Genomic DNA, 18,332 nt, shown 5'->3' on the forward strand with positions numbered 1-18,332 from the left:
GGAGACTCTATTACTTCTGAAATGAGCTATCTCTGTAAGCTAAACATAAGAGTACAAGATTACAGCCTAGTCTTGCAGAGATGATTGCCTCTCAGCTAGGATTATTGGGTTGGGTGTGGTGTTGCACATGACACTGAATTTTAGCGTGACAGTTAGTACCTCCATTCAGCCTTTTGCTGTAGTGTATAGAGATAGTTTGGGTTGACACATACTTAATGTATCTCTACACTGCACTGTTGACCAGTGTAGAGATTCCATACAAGTGACATTTAATAGAAACATGGATCCAACAGGTTTCCAAGAGAGACGCATCTCTAAGGTCCCAGAGATAGACTGAGTCACTTTCCGTTCAAATTATGAACAGAAAGCTTTTATACATAAGAGATCTTAATGCAATCAGAAACTCATACAGCTAACCTCTTTGCAGAAACTGCCCACCATGTGTATTTGTTGCCAAACGCTATAAAAAGCCTGTAAAGGTTTTTCAAAAGGTTGGATTTCAGATAGAAGGCTTTAGCCTGAAGGACAGCTAAGGAATAGAGGTACATTTCAGTGGAGAAGCCATGAAGCTTAGAAAAAAAGTTAATAAACTTGTATAAAACTTGGCTGGACTCTGGAGTGTGGCTCAGATTTTTGTCCAATAATATATTCTTTACTATTTATGATTTAATATTCATTAGTCTAAGGATTTTTAGATGCAGAAAGCCTGCTAAAAGATAGCAACTGACATGCATTCAGAAGCTGGAATGCTATCAGACACTGTCATTAACTTTTTTCTTCTGAGAGGGAGCTTCAGAAACTAATTCTTTATAGATCTCTTAGAGAAAAAACCTTTTTGTCAAGGTTTTCCAATTGTCCAAAATGTGTTAGAAAAAAATTTACAAATAGCAACAATGTGCAATTCCTTCAAACAGCATCAAACATTTGGTATGCCACTTGGTATATCACTTGCACAGATTTTAAAGGATTAAAACCCAGAGAAAATCAGGAGAAAAGAGGAGGTAAAAGGTTTGTTGTTTATTTTGCTCTTCCTTCTCATAATTCATTTTAATACCGACAGGGTGGAATCAACTACAATGAAGTCAGTGAACTAATTTTTTTCCCTAAAGATTTTGTTTATCAATAGTGGACTATGAGAGATTAGTAAGTATCTGGAATGGGAAAGTATCTGTGAAGCTTGTGATTTTATGTCTTCTCTTTGGCGCTAAATAAATTAAGGATAAAATTCCAAAACCCAAGGTGAATTCACTAGGAACTGATCCAATAGGAGGAACTGAATTTGTCAGAACAAATAGAGATGTCTACATGTGAGCTAGCCACCTCAGACCTACTTTGTTCTCAGTGGTGAGAAGTCAACACTTTTAATGTGTGATTGATCTTATTACACAAGGGGCATCATAATAGGTCAAATGAATCTCTCCAGGTATGTAACAGATGTCCAAGGTTAGTTAAGATTAAACACACCCTTCGTGTTTCTGTAAGTAATAACAGTCATATAATAGATTCAATTGAAAGTTACTTCCAAGCATTAGCTTTCCTGAAGCTTAAAAGAAGAGTCAGCAGAATCATTATGTAATGATTTTGTAGACACACCATGACACTTCTGTCTGATAAAAATATTTGCCTGTAATATTTCATTAAATTTAAAGTTACTGTGTAGCAACTATAAGAGGTTGACGGCTGCCAAGAGCTGTGAGGTTGCTGAATAGAATGGTATTTCTGGAGGCTTGCCCAGAGTTGAGACAAAATTTGACTCATCTTCATGCATACACTTGCAATATACCTCCAAACTAAAATAAGGATTTAACTCCATCACGAGGTTCTAGTGATATCATGTTAGAGCTAAGAATTGATTATAATATCAATAGAAGCTTCTAAGCAACTCTAAAGAGAAAGGTGATCTTTCGATAGCTATATTCGTTGGGATGTTTGTGACCTTGAGTTGTGTTCTCCCAGAATGCACATGCCTCAAGTGCTGATTCAGTTGTTGGTAGCAGGATAATTATAATTTGCGCTTCATTTTGTTTCTTTGTACTACTTCAGAGTATATTAGCAAATATTGCAGCAAGTAGGAAATACTGTGGTTGGGAAGGCTATGCCTGCAAAAATTTAGAAACTGTAGTACAGGAATTGAGCTAGATCAGGACTGATGAATTCATCATATCTATTTTTGCTTTCATTTTCAGCTAACAATCTTCCAACAAAAAAATGTAGATAAAAGATTAAAAGAGAGAGAGGAACAAAGAAAAAATATGAAAATTGCATGACATTTACATGACATCATTCTGTTCAATCTGCTTATATGTTACAGCATTTTATTCAATCTTTTTCTGACCTACCTGTTCAAACTGTAAGCTTCTTGACATATATCCTGTAACTTACTGAATGCTCATGCACTTTTGAGTACAAGGGGAGTCCCAGTCTCAAGTAAGATTTTTAGGCATCACCATGATACAAACAGTAGTTAAGAAATATTACTTAAAACTTCAAATAGCTAAGTAACTAATATTCCATCTTTTTTGATAGTTAATCTTTTGATCTGCATGCTGAAGAGATCAGTAAATAATAATCTGGGAATGGAGATAAGAAATTTTGGTTTTTAATTACTGAAGTACCACTTTTTCCAAGTATCACATCATCCATCAGAAGATGGAAGCACTAAACCCTATGAGTTCAAAGGAATCCCATGAGCTCTAGTCTCTCTGTTTCTTGTACATACGTAACTTGATTCCAATACTTCTACTGGATAACCAAGCAGGTTTCAAAAATGCTTGTACTTTTACTGAGAAAAGTTGTTCTGCAATTTTTCAGAGGGATAAGCTACTTAACTGCTGCTCTGGATTTTTAAAAAGAATTGGTGAACAATAATACAGTGAGAAAGTTATCAGTATGCACTGTTCACAATATATTATTGCACCAGCTTTAGTCACAAGGCTCATACTGGTCAGTTTGATTGCAACATTTTGACATATGGTAATAACCACAGTGGAGAAGAAAAGGCTCAAAGACAGAAACAAATTATAATTCAAAGTGTTAAAACAGTATTAACAATAGATACTGTAGCAAAATACTGTCTTTTGTTATCACTACGCAGTAATACAATAGTTTAAGTTATTCTTACTATTTTGTTTAATTACTACCTAAAAATGCAACATTTACTCTTACCACTGAGAAGCCAGTGTGGAAAAGATATCAGTGGTTTCAGGTTCTTGGAACAGTTTCAAAAGTTCTGGTTCAGATGACAGGTCAGCAAGGATCCTTAACTCAATATGGGAAAAATCTAGAAAACAGTGTTAAAATAAATCTATTGCTCTAAAATAAAAACATACCTGCATTTTAACAAATTAAACACAAATTAAAACACAAGCCTGGACTGTTCAGTCATTTCCTCACACTCAAAAAAACCCAGATGCCTGTAAAAAGCTCATCCTGAAGAAGTTCTATTCCAGGTACAGATCACAAGGTGTCTGATTCCTTCATTATCTTCAGGTGTCAATTAATCTTATTAGCTCTTTGTTTCTACTGACAAGGCTTACATATCATCCACTTCCAAAGCACAGTAAGGAGCACACATCATATAACATTATTAATTGATACTAAGGGATTTGAGAGCCTTGTAAAATCTAATGGCTTCCAAAGGAGAGGGGAAAAAGAGATGACAGAACTGTGAACATTAACATGTATGAGAATAGTAATACATACTATCTTACCTGCTGCTAAAAATGTATATCCTTTTTTTGAAACAAACAATGTTCTTGGGGAAATAGTTACTATTTCCTCTTCTTTTCCTAGAAAGGAGATAGACATTTAAGTCCCAAACCCCAGTCCAAAAATATTGTTTTGCAAACCACAGGAGGTTGTAAGTGACATACCAAAAACACACCACTAAACCCACACAAATGGCAATGTAAGCAACCTAGCAGACAACCAGCTGCCAGCATCGCAATTATTTTACTCTATCAGTCATATTCAACATGTTTCTCTCTGCCACCCTTGCAGTACCACTCACTTCTCCTCCTTTTTTAAAACAAAACCCTTCCCAAAACACTAGCTAAGAAATATCTACAATAACTAACATTCACAGATCACTTAATAAAGGAGACATTCAGGTAAGGAAGGGTCTATAGAGATGAACTAAAAAATATATTTTCTTATCTTTGAACATGCTGCAGCAATGTGTTAATAACCAAATTCTGAGTCACATGTGGTAGGGGAATGCAATACTGAGAACATACAGCTGATATAGGCATCCGAATTCTAATGACAGAAATCCTCTATAAAAACACAAAGCAATAACGTACATTGACAAGGTATTAGAAACTCAGTGCACCCTGGGGATACCACTTGTCTTGGTGTAGAAAGGGATGGTGGTTTGAAATACAACAGAATTCATCTGATCAGCACAAAAGTGGAAAAAAAAAGTGTGTCTTGATACAGGAATGAAAAACTTAGAAATATATTTTTGAGAAGCACATATTATAAGACCATTAACAAAATCAATTGAACTGTTTCCAGAAAGACCTATGCGCCACAGTTATGCACGGCAGCTCAGGTTTACACAGCCACTGCTCACACTTTTTTTTAATAACAACTTTTAAAAAATACTTATAAAAATGGATCAGGTAGATAAAACAGGAGTGTGTTGAAGACAATGTAAAACTTTGACAGCAGTTTTATTTTATGACCTGTATTATTTCAAACACAGGGAGTGAATAGCTGTGAAAAAGGCAAGCCTGCCCTTATCTGAGAACCAAGTGCAACAGATGAGCAGCATTTCCCAGCTATGGCTGTAGGCATTCAACAAGGAGAGTTTACGCTGGCAAATCGCTCTTATATTTGAGTCTACTATTGTGGGTTTCTCTCTTTATCAATTGGGTCATACTTTTCTAGACTTTACTTTGATTCTCTCAGGATCATCTGCCTTAAAGCTGCTTATGTTATCAAAACCAACATATCTGACTAACTACTGGTGTTTAGTTGTGAGTTTGATTAAAATGACCAAGCTTTAACATCTCCTCAGGAAAAGCCTTATGAGCTGAATGCACACAAAATCATCCCTAGGATATTTAATGGAGTTAAGATGCATAATTTCATCTGGAAAAAGGAACAGTGAGATAGTAGAGAGAAACAAAAAAATCTAAAAGTTTGTGACTATTTAGATCAGTGCTGAAACAGCAAATTTTTTGCAGGAACAACCAGCAAAAAGTAATGGGTTTAAATGACAACGTATAACTAAGCATCAATAATCTATTCTATTATTTAATGCTGGAGCTATAGGCCTGCTTTAAAACATAACATAACTCAGTAAAATAATAAAATTGCCTTTTCATGTTAATAAAAATATAGTTTACCTTTTATGTACTGTTTCTTTGTAATTCTAACTGGATGTTTAGAGATACCTTGAATGTTCTACAAATAAGAATTAAAAAATGCTCAGTAAGTTAAAGTTTATGAAAACATGTTTATGAACAGTTTATAAGCAGCATAAGAACATTAGTGATACTAATGCCAACAAGTTTCGCCCATATAATAAATAAGATTAACCACTTTGCCTTTCAAAGGAACCTTCACACTTCTGTTACTATAGATACTTTTGAATATTTGCTCTTCCTTGAAAATTGGAAGCTTGTAAGAACAATTTCTCACTGGCAGCCTTTCTAAATCCTAATCTCTGGATGCGCCACGGAACAGAATTAGTAACCCAATAAAAATAATGTTCTTCTTATTTTAACCTGTATTTTTTAGATATGGTGCATTACTTTCAAGAAAAGAATACACATGAACCTTGCCTTAAGCTAAGGGAACAGATTCTTCTTCAGCCCCTAGAAATTTTTCTAATATCTATTCCCACTTTTTTGAAATGCATGACAAAATAAAGAAGGAGCTCTTTATTAACTACAGCACATCAGTCAAGGTTAAAAGTGAGAACTAAGTTTATCAACAAACATGCAGGACTAGGAATAACAGAAGATTTTTTCTTTAAAGATCTGGGTTCATACACCACCAGTAAAGCATGAAAGATGACACATGATAGGTTCCTTCTGTTATGTTATGTCATTATGCCTCTTCATCTAGAAAGGTAACACATGACAAGAGACAATGTGTATCAAGCTCAATTTTCGTAATTCCACGCAATTAATTTGCAAGTGGTTCAGGAACTGGATGAACATACCAATATTATGTAATATTAATAATATGGGAATAGTGCTATATCATTTCCAAATCATAATTACCACTTTCCATGTAATTTTGAAATCAAAATTGTTATTTTAAACTTAAGAGGGATGTAACCAGACTGCAAAAGCTATTTAAATTTAAAGCAGAAGTAAAAGAACAAAACCCGCCAAACAGAACAGTATCATTTCTGGTCTTAGTATCACCCTTAAAGATCTACAATTAAATGTATTAAAGTTGAACACCCGCCACAGCACCATAGAGAGAGAGATAGGAAACTACTACATAATATACATAATATTTTCACAGCATGGGTAAACTAGGAACACTGCTCTCAATCCATCAATACGAAGTTTGACCCAGAAGAAACACTTGCCATCTTCAATATTTTATTCTTCAGTTTCTAGAAACATTTAAAAATACAGTTGTGGCAATCCTTATTGTAATGCTGTTAGCCATATTTTTAAATAAATGGTTATTTAATCTGTGCACAAAACTAACATTTCTTTTGATTTCTATTGATAACAACTTGGGGAGGATCAGTGCTTGTTTATATGAATAATATGCAGTTCAAGTGGCCATGGAAGCCAGTAGATCCTCGGAAGTTTAGAAAATTAAGTCCTTTATTATGTACCTGGACATGAATGTGGAAGTCTAATTTTACACATTTAAAAGAACAAAATCACAACACTTTAGTTCTGACTTGAATCATTTTAATGGTAGAGATCGTTGTATGGACCTTTCATTGGGCTCTGTACTGGTATTGACATGTACTTAATAAGATAATCTCCAGCACAGGTTAAAAAGTTGTTTATAGTTACTCTCACTGACTATTGTTCCTTAACTCGTTAGCTTCAAAATCCTGAACAAAGTGAAATAAATGCAAATTTCAAAATCTGTCTACAATGGTAAAAATAAATCACTATATTGCCATCTTGTTTTCACTGACAGCATATGCAGAAAGTCTGCTTTTAATGTAATTTTTGAAGTGTCACTAATAATTCTGAAAAAAACTAGTAAGTAATTGCAAGTGCAAAATGTGCTTTCACTTGTAAATTAGTTACCAACTCATAATTTGAACAAATCTTCAGAAAAGAAGTAACTCAAGAAACATGACAGTGGTAATGCTCATCTTTAAGCTATTGGAATAGCTTAATAGATTCCTCTCATCTAATTTTAGATATCTCTAGGCTAGCTGTTGGTCTAAACTAGCTGTCTAGAATCCCTCTATAGTCAGTAGCCAAAGACAAGGATTTCCAGTGGGTAGTTCAGTCTATCTGTATATGACACATACTTACAAGTTGACCTAAGATTCCCCTGGAGATTATGTTTTCTAAGATTTAGATTATCAAATTTGATGAGATAAATTTACTTTAGATATTTAAAAGGATGCAGAAATAAGGACACAATCTCAGAAGAGTCTTCCAAATTGAAAGCTTTCCTCTGCTTGAGTTGAAAATTAGGTGACAGTTTTATTGTATCAGAAGTGGAAGACTGGTGTGGCTTTGGTAGATACTATTAGCACCCTGGACTACATAACACAGCCTGTATTTTTTGCTTTTATGTATTTATTTCAAGTATATTTCTGCAAAACCTTCACAGATCCAATCTGAGATGTGACTGTTATCCCTTACTGTTAGAAAAGGGCATCCACATCTTGTTAGAAGTTATAGAGAAACAAAATTGCACTCTCTGAACAATTATGCTCCAACAGACAAGAAGGAATATACTTGAAAAAGTGTGATGGAAAAGCTGGTTGTGAAAGTTAACTATTAATACTTCTCTTCATTGTTTCAGAGGGGAAAAAAAAATCAAGCTATTCTAGTGGATGATTAATAAGAACAAGAAAACCCTAGCATTGATGAAAGAACTGAAAAAAAAAAAAAAAAAAAAAACCCACCACCATAATCCAAAACTCATTTCCAGAGGTTCCAATGGATAGAAGGATAGATGAAGCCAGCGTCCCAGTTTCAATTACGTTTGAAAGACTGTGATGATCAGGGGAGGTTCCTGAGTACTGGAAGAAAGCAAGTGTCACTCCTTTCTTTCAGGAGGGCAAGGAGGAGGATGCAGAAAACTACAGGCCAATCAGCGTCTCCTCAATTCCTGGGAAGGTGATGGAGCAAATAATCCTGGGAAAACATTTGCAAACATATTAAAGTCAAGAAGATGATCTGGGGTAGTCAGCATGGATTTACAAAGGGGAAATCGTGCTTAACCAACGATAGCCTTCTGCGATGAAGTGACTAGTTCAGTGGATGAAAGGAAAGCAGCAGATGTTGTTTACCTTGACTTCAGCAAGGCTTTCAAAACAATCTCTCATAAAAGCCTCATAGACAAGTTGATGAAGTACAAGCTAGATAAGTGGACAGTGAGGTGGACTGAAAACTGGCTGAACTGCTAGGTTCAAAGGGTTTTGATAAGTGGCACAAAGACCAGCTGGAGGCCAGGCGCTAGTGGAGTACCCCAGTGGCCAACACTGCTCAACACGTCCGTTAATGACCTGGATAACAGGACTGAGTGCAACCTCAGCAAGAGGGCAGACAATCCAAAACTGGGAGGAGTGGTTGATACATCAGGTGGCTGCTCTGAGATTCAGAGGGACCTCAAGAGTCTGGAGAAATGGGCTATCAGGATCTCATAGAGTTCACAGTCTGGAAAGCAGCTTTGCAGAAAAAGACTTGTGGATCCTGGTAAAAAACAAGTTGAACATGAACTAGCAAGGAGCCTTTGTACCTAGGAAGGACAACAGCATCCTGGGCTGCATCAGGAAGTGCATCACCACCAGGTCAAGAGAGGTGATCCTTCCCCTCTGCTCAGAATGCCTGATTGGAGGGTGTAAAGAAGATGGAGCCAGATTCTTCTCACTGGTGCCCAATGACAGGACAAGAGGCAGTGGTCACAAAAAAATTACAAGAAATTCCATCTGAACATAAGAAAAAACTTTTCTACTGTGACAGTGGTCAAATACTGGAACAGGTTGCACAGAGAGGTTGTGAAGCCTCCATCCTTGGAGATATTCAAACGCCGACTAGACATGGTCCCAAGAAACCTGCTCTAGTGGACCCTGTTCTGAGCAGGGGTGGGGTTGGACTAGACAATCTCTAGCGGTCCTGTCCAAACTCAACTACCTTGTGATTCTATGATTCTGTTTTTATAACATTATTGTAATTGATTAATCTATATATCCCAGTGCCAACACATTGCCTTCTCTCTATGTCACATGATTTCTGACTGAGACAGAATTGAAGCCTTCAATGATATGAGGCAGTGGAAAGTCATAGAAAGACTCTGGTTTCATTCCCAAGCAATTTTTTAAACATATATATATATAATTATATATATATAAAAATACATATATATATAAAGTACACTTGTAGCATAACATTAAAATTCAAAGATGAAAGAAGCAAATATTTTGCAGAAATTGTAGTCAGTTGGTGCATCATGTCTTAAAATGCAAGCTCTGAGAAAAAGAATTGTATTGTCTTGATTATGGAAAATGCATGCAAAAATGTACATCCAAGCTTCATAAATAATTTTGGTAAACCTGGAACACAATTAATAAGAACTACTTGAATATATAAACGGAAATTTCCTTTTTTTTTTTTTATGGTTTTCATAGAATCATAGAATTATTTAGGTTGGAAAAGACCCTTAAGATCATCAAGAACAACCATTAACCTAGCACTGCCAAGTCCACCACTAAACCATGTCCCTAAGCACCACATCTACACGTCCTTTAAATACCTCCAGGGATGGTGACTCCACCACTTCCCTGGGCAGCCTGTTCCAATGCTTGACAACCCTTTCGGTGAAGAAATTTTTCCTCATATCCAATCTAAACCTCCCCCAAATGGCGCAACTTGAGGCCATTTCCTCTCGTCCTATCACTTGTTACCTGGGAAAAGAGACCGACCCCCACCTCACTACAACCTCCTTTCAGGCAGTTGTCCAGAGCAGTAAGGTCTCCCCTTAGCCTCCTCTTCTCCAGGCTAAACAACCCCAGTTCCCTCAGCCGCTCCTCATCAGACTTCTGCTCCAGACCCTTCACCAGCTTCGCTGCCCTTCTCTGGACACGCTCCAGCACCTCAATGTCTTTCTTGTAGTGAGGGGCCCAAAACTGAACACAGCATTCGAGGTGCAGCCTCACCAGTGCCGAGTACAGGGGCACGATCACTTCCCTAGTCCTGCTGGCCACACTATCTCTGATACAAGCCAGGATGCTATTGGCCTTCTTGGCCACCTGGGCACACTGCTGGCTCATATTCAGCCACCTGTCGACCAACACCCCCAGGTCCTTTTCTGCCTGGCAGCTTTCCAGCCACTCTTCCCCAAGCCTGTAGCGTTGCATGGGGTTGTTGTGACCCAAGTGCAGGACCCGGCACTTGGCCTTGTTGAATCTCAGGTCATGACTGATAGAAAGCTGAAAAAACCCACACCCTTACAACGGTACTCTTTCGTTTTTCACCTTTTTGTTGTCAGTGAAACCCTCGCTCTTTTTTTCCCCACTACAAGCATTAGATCATTAAAGATTAAATTTTGTAATACAGTTATCAAACTTAAAAGAAAAAAGCACTGAATCTGATCTGCACTAAAGTCACTTTGGGTATAATAAATGCAGACTGGCTGTCTTTTTCCTGGGTGTTGAAAGCTGACATGGTTCTTTGGCAGTGGACCTGCCACACAGGGACCTAGCACTCCATCAATTCACCACCTCCTTTACAATTTCAGTTACTTGACACATTTTCCCAGCATCTAGATGGTTGTTGGATCACTGTTTTTTAGTTAAACTCCTCAGAAAACACCATGCTGGAAAAGCAGGGAGCTTAGGCATGGCAGAAAAAAAAAAATCTCACTAGGAACACTAGATTAAAACTACATGTTGAAACACAGACTGCTGATTTCTTTCCTTCTACCTCCATAATCTGAATTTTTGCCACTATAATCCATCCTGACTGATGATCCTGATGCATTCCTTACTTTGGTATTTTAGCACAGGTTAGAAATCTGTTTTCTTGGTTCTGAAAATACCTCTACTAAAAGTTGTTCTGCTTTTGTCTTTTGTTTCAGGTGAAGACAGTGTAGATTCTTGCCTACATAGTTAGCTTCTGTATACAGAGCCATTCAGAAACAATGACAGACTTCACTTTGGCAAGGCGACTCAGAATTGATGGACTCTTGATGTCTCTTTTACAGCCTCACAAACACAGCTTTCTCATAAAGCATTCAAGCCTTGCAAAAAGGATGCTCTAATCCATAAGGAAAGCCATTGTATCAAAGAAGAATAGAATTATCAATGAAAACAAAACTTAATCAAAATCCAACAAATAACATACAGTTCCCAGTTTGATGAGTTAATTCTCCATCAGTTACACTTTCTGTTGAACTTGCCATTTTGGTATCCAAAATTCTACATGTACATTTGCAATTGCTTTTTGATTCCTTCCTAGGTTAAAAAACTATGTTATTTTGGTTCTTTCAAAGGATTACAGAATACAGATATATATTGGATAAATTACCTTTGAAGTCAGTATAGTTAGACTTCACCTAATCACAGAGGCTGGTGGTGCATTTTAATTATTTCTTACTCTGTGTCAAGTAGGGTTGTTGATCATATTTCCTATGTTAAATTTCCCTTTCAGATATTTATATTGATTCAACTAACCCATACCTCTCTCTTCCTCTCCATATACATTTTCAGTAGCATAAATTGCTATTTTTTGAGCAAATAGCCCCAGTCAGCCCTGGTAACTCCCTAGAAATAGATGTCTATATATGTATACAAAGGCATTTATAGCCACGTGTATATTCTTTTTTACTAGAAAATGGCTCATTAATCTACTAACCGCTCAGATCTGCATGCATTTCTAAATATCTATGGAATATGTCTGTCTGAAAACCTACAAACTGCAGGCAGGGGAACAGAAGAAAACCGACAGTAAGTTACTGACATAAATGGGAATGCACGGAGGTGGCTGCAGACGATTCTACGGACGTTTGATTCTCATTAATTCCTGCACTGATCTAAGGACTTATTTAAAAATAAGAACAGAGACAAAACTTACTACTGAGATAAGAGTATCCATTCGTAAATGTATACAGCATGGATGTGTTGCAAGGGATGATTAAAACCAGCCAAGGAGTTAGACTGAACAGATATAAGGAAGCAGTTAGACCAGGTAAAATTATAATCCTTTGATGTGGCAACTAATCCACCTGCTGTTACAGTGAGGCATAGTGTCAAACATTAGAGCAAAATAAAGACAATAGAGGAATTAAATACTGTTTTACTGTGGCTACCAATGCCAGCAAATAGCAAAAACTAGTTGCATTTCTTATAAGCAGGAATATTTACTGGGACTGTGATCATCTCAGATTCAATTACTTTAATAGCTGTTGTTTCCAGGAAATCAATTATTTCCTACTACTTGAGAAAAACACAGATTTTCTCTTCTGTTTGAAAAAAGTTCAGACCAGCAAAATTCTAGTTTATCTCATGAAATGTAGCACTCCATCAAAAACTGAAGCATTATAAGTCCAAAAGTTTCTGGAGTTTCCCTTAGTATCTTCTTCTCCAGAAAGTTTATTAAAATAATTAGGCCACAACTGTTTTCTTTGAACAAGAACTCAGCTTTACACAATGAAACACAAAGTAAGCTTTAAAATTCATGGAATCTGTTTGATGACTAGCATTGTATTACTTTTGGAGCAGAAGTAATACTTTGGTCTGTAAGACCAGATTTCATTACAATGATAATAGATAGATAGATGACAATTCCTTTGAGCTTTATATTCTGTATCTCCAATTACTTTTTGCTTTTTATTCTTGTAGTGGATTTTTTCCCCCGATTATTTGCTTCTTCAAAATTTTCTCACTCCTTTTCCTTCTCTTTCAGTTGTCTCTTCTTGCTCTACATGGGACTGCCCCTATTGATAAATTGTGCTCTCATAGCTCAGTTAATCAATTTGAGAAGAAATGTAAGCACAAGTTCAGTGAGCTACTTCTTTAACTGTCAACAGTCTGCTGGCTCCTTTGTTAAAGGCCAAAGCTGCTGGAGAAATAGCGAGGAAAACTGCACACTACCCAAAGTAGTATTTTTGCAATGCAGAACAAGACTTCGAGTCCTGAGGGCACTCACAGTATCAAATTCACTCGTCTGGCACCTCCAAAGTTGGTGGCAACTCACTAATGAGAAATTAGACAACAGAAAAAAACAAAACAAAAGAACAAACCTTCATGATTTCTCTTTTGGAAAATTGCCATATTTAATTATTGTCCGTAGCAGCATTTATTTATTATTGTAAAGGAATAAACAGTTATTTTCTGTGACTTCTATATGAGACACAATTTCAAGACAGTCTGAAGATCTAATTTTTAAAATACAGCATGTAGCTCAATAAGTAGAGAAAATATGAAAATGAACAGGGTCACCATAGCAATACCAGCCTGGTATGTATGTGTACATGCATTCCTAAGCAAACCTTGGCTTGTCTGCAATTGCCACCTAGTGGCTAGTTAAAAATGAAAGACATCTATTTTCTTTGTCAAAAAACACAGAATCATACAGACTTCTGGTAAAGGATTTCTTAATTTTTGGTACTAGTTACTGTTTTTCAGCAGTGAGCAATCATTCGAAGGTAATGCACTCCCCTCTTGCCTTACCCAGCAGCACAGAATTATCAAGGTTTTAGATGTCAGTCGAGTGGGAGACTTAGAAGTAATTAATCATCTTCCCACAAGCTTAAGCAGCTTTCAAAGTGCATACAAGGGAAGAAAAGGGCAACCAAAAATACCAACTTCTTACTTTAGAGAGTCAGCCATAAGAATAGTGTATTTGATTTCCTATGACTAATCCTCTTTCTGCCATATCCTTTGAAATGTAGACCTGGCAATGACCTCAGGTAATAATGTTGTAGCAGCACATGAGAAAGGACTCAATGAGTGATTTTTAAAATAACAAAAAATATTTTATTTTACTAACTTATTGATTTGACAAATTATTTTGTCAAATCATGGGTTCAGCCCAGATGCTTGGTTATATACTGACAGATTATTAACCTTTGCACAGCAAGCAAGGGAGTTTGTATATACGTAGCTCTACGCATCTTTCAAAGAGACAAAGACTGCTTTTGTTTCCCCATATATAAACTGACTAAATTTAATTACTTATTTAATTTCATTTTCCTGAAAGAAAATTATACTCAGAACATAAGCTCTGTTAAACTAATGTTCATTAATACAGGAGGCTATTAAACTCTGGGATGAACTCCAAGAAGATATGATTTGGTTTTGGTGAAAAAACAGTGCTAAGGCATAGAGATAACAACCCTTTGAGTGGCAGTTGGAGCTAGTAAATATTGTAGCAGTTGTATACTAGCGGTATATTATAGCTTTAAAGTAAACAGTGTCAAGGGAACGTTGCCCAAAGGTACAAATACTAGAGCTTTAAACACATGAAAAATGACAAGATTTCCAGACTGGAGGAATTTACTTTCTAAAGAAAAGATGTAACAGTTGTTTTATGAAACGGTAAAATTTAGCATCTCAAACAAGATTGTTCCACATACTGAGGAATTCACTGAGCATACGTTAGCAGGGAGTTCCTCTTAAAAGGCTACAAACAGCTGTGAACAGGAGGATGATTGAAGGAGTCAAAGGAAACCTAAATAACCAATGTCTCTTTCTTTGCTTACAGCGAAGAAAGGACAATTCTTGATTTGATAGAAGTGGTCCTTAACTACAAGTTCCCAACAGCCACAGCCAGCAGATGATCACGTTAGTATGGGAGAACTAAGGACAACAAGGCCATGTAGAAGTCAGCAAGATGACCTCTGTCCTGTTCTGTCTATCTGCAGTGACCCTTATACAAACCACTATTTTGTTGTTGTTGTTGTTCCAAACCTGAGAGAGTGCATCCATCTTCAAAACTCTGGGTGAATTTTCCTGAGGTTTTATGAAAGGATGCTGAGGAAATAAAGAATTGGCAAATTTTCCACTCATTTACATAGAAAAAAAAGAACTGTCAGCAGAGAAAGCTGAATGTAATAGGGATGTAGAGCTACAGAGATAATTTTCCTGAAATTCTTTGGGGTACCAACAACAAAGCTTTTGAAAATCAGTACTATCTGAAAACTGGACCATCCAAGACAAGAAGTCTCTTTCGCTGTACCTAACTTTTGGTCTTCCCCTATAATCCATTCTCTTTCTATCATTCTTAATTTCTGTCTCCTCCATTTTTTGTCTTGTCAGAACTCTCAGATTTTTTGAAGTAATTTTTGCTGACTGAGATACAGAATGGGAGAAGAACAATGTACAGTAGAACACTATAGAAAAATAAACTATTTACATACTTCTGTTATGTTAAAACAATTAAATCTACGCTGAGATCAGAATTAGACCATATTTTGTCCTTGCAAAAAGGAATTCAGCCATTAGAGGAATATGCTAACACCTCTCACTTTTGAGAACCTGTAAGACAAGACATAATCTGTGTGCCTGAGATTTTTTTTTTAGTTGTCCTCTCAGAAGTCTCCAAGCTTTAAGTATTTCCTAAAAGTGTATATCTAAAAATCCCACTAATGAGAATATTCTTCATATGAAGAATAAAAAAATCTTCAAGCAGAATTTCCAAAATCTTAATCAACTCACAAGAGGTACCAACAGACAACTTCATAACAAATAGGCACACAAATATTTAAACTAATATAAAAATCATATATGTGTTTCTGCACATAGCTGAAGATCCAATTTGAGCAACTGTCTTACAGATGAGGACAGTGAAAATGAACTCAGTAGGACATGGGCTCTATTAAATTCCTCAGTACAGAGGTACAATGACTGTGACCACATTGAGACTACTTGGCACTACTTGTTTCTTGTAACCAAATACCATGATAACATTGCTCTTAAACTATTCTAAAACTACATGGAATTGGACTTAATAAAATTCCAAGAGACACAACACAGAGTATAGATTAACTTCTGTAACAGGATACTCTAAGTAATAGATATTACTATAATTACTTCACTTTAAAACACCTTTTAATTTGTAAGGTAGCGAAAGCTACCTAGCTAAAAAACCACTTGTTTTGATCAAATATGATGCTAAGTTTGTTTCTTGTTAGCTATGTGCTCCAGTCATGTTCATATTAGAGAAAAATAACCTGGCAGTAGCACTAGCTATATTCCATCATGGATTTCTAAAACATGATCAGTGCATAGTTTTGGCTTCTACCTGCAGCATTCCCAAAACATTGCTGGCAAAGGCCATTCAAAGGATAAAATGAATCAGCATGTAACCAACTACCTTAACATTCAACAGCAGTAGGCACTCAAGTGCTGACAATTTAACTTATACATACTGTATTGAAATGTAGTATCTTCGAATTTTAATGGAACAAGTGGAAGGATGCAGTGCCATCATCGCTCTAGCACCAGAAAATTTTACAGGAACTTTTTTCTCCCATTTCTACAAGTCTAAGCTCCTCTGAGGAGCTTTTTGCCAGAAACTAAAGGAGAGTGAAGGAGGAATTCAGCCTCCACAGTCAGTATTTCATAACATGCTAAAAATACTGTAGCTGATATTATTCCGAGTTGTATAGAATCTTCATTTTTGAGCTGTTAATTTTAATTGCTCTCTGTATTTCTGTGCTTATGTTTAGTTTGTAGAAGAAATAATGACAGACTCCCTATCTTATCCTGCATAAATAAAATGCAAGCATTTTGTATGTTGATTACTGCATAGAAGCAGATTTATACTGGCTACACATTATCCTTCTTTAAATAACACACAGAACAATTATACATGCAAAGATAATCCCAAATAGGAGAGAAGTTATATACATGATTGAACTGCTCTTGTTACTACAGAATTACAGCCCAGATGATGCTCCAAGCTTTACTGAGCCAAATGGAAAACATTATGCTGTAAAATGTAGTCCATGTATTGGATACACCACACTCACCATGAGATTAATGAATTTATACAAATCAGGAGCATTACTACAGAGAATGCCAAAGACGTGCATATATCATAGAAAAGGATGCTATGTGTACTCGAGATGCTAAGAGAACAAAGGTCTATGATGCAGAAGCCTTATTTCTGCCTTTGGATATAAAATCAACATGATGATGTTCTGGAGCATCAGACATGAGTGTTATGATACGACTAACTGACTTTTCATACTGTAGTTGTCACACCAATAACTAAGAATATCCTACTGTAATGTTAACGTAGTGTAAATTGTCATCATGAATGCAATTGAACTAGTCTTGTCAACGTGCTCATTCACTAATTTTTAAAATTTCCCTATCATAAAACAAAAACTGTGATGAGTGAAGAAGAAAGAGAGGAGGTAGAGAACTTCTGTCTCCAACGTTGTAAATATGGTTTCTTTAAATGCTAAAGCCTTTGCTAAAATATACCTCTAAAAAAACAAAGCAACAACAGAAGAGACTGTAAAAACATCAAAACTCTAAATACTCATAAAATGAGATACTATTTTAGTGCTATTAATGCAATCATAATCAGCATATGACTCAAGAGTATTGGAATAAATATACTGAAAAGATGGCACAAAAATACATTCCGAATGCAAGAGATACTCAGAGAACACAGACCAACCATAACAAATGGCATGCGTGCTCTGACTTTCTCTAATAGCATATCAGCTCATCTGAGTGATGGTTGTTTGCACTGACTAGAAAATATGACACTAAATTTCTTTGATCCAAAGGTCCAAGAAAACACATAGGCATTCTCATCTCTGTTAAGACAACCTACCATTACTTTAGTGAAGCCCACATCAGAGCATACTTACCTAAAAATTATTTTGTTAGCCTAGATGACACTATAGAAGACTTCTGACAATATGTTTTGTACGAACCTGTAATGTGTCTAACTTGCCTATCCCCAGTCCTTTCCAATAAACGTACTTTTTAAAAAAAATAGAAAACACACTCAAGTAAGATCAATGCAAATGTAAGACCCATTCTGTCTGTCCGTTTTAAGTCAACATTCATTTCAGTAGGAGAGTGTATGAGAACAAGTTTACAAAAATTATATTCCTAATAGTGCAATTTCAAAAGCAGTCAAGGCATTGGCTCATTTCTGGAAGCCAAAAAAAAAAAAAAAAAAAAAAGATGTGATCACATC

At 36.2% G+C, this 18,332-nt stretch overlaps 1 protein-coding gene across 1 annotated transcript in view; it reads right to left on the reverse strand.

Annotated features, from left to right (window-relative positions):
• Nucleotides 1-18,332, reverse strand: part of POLN (DNA polymerase nu) — a 125,976-nt gene that overhangs the window by 65,072 nt on the left and 42,572 nt on the right. The window contains exons 16-18 of the mRNA XM_072861913.1: nucleotides 5,352-5,409; nucleotides 3,711-3,788; nucleotides 3,166-3,280 (exon numbers count right to left, since the gene is read on the reverse strand). Coding sequence (XP_072718014.1) covers nucleotides 3,166-3,280; nucleotides 3,711-3,788; nucleotides 5,352-5,409 — 251 coding nt within the window. The remainder of the gene's footprint in view (nucleotides 1-3,165; nucleotides 3,281-3,710; nucleotides 3,789-5,351; nucleotides 5,410-18,332) is intronic.

Source organism: Ciconia boyciana, chromosome 5, assembly GCF_034638445.1.
Source record: "Ciconia boyciana chromosome 5, ASM3463844v1, whole genome shotgun sequence".
In the NCBI taxonomy this organism is placed as follows: Eukaryota; Metazoa; Chordata; class Aves; order Ciconiiformes; family Ciconiidae; genus Ciconia; species Ciconia boyciana.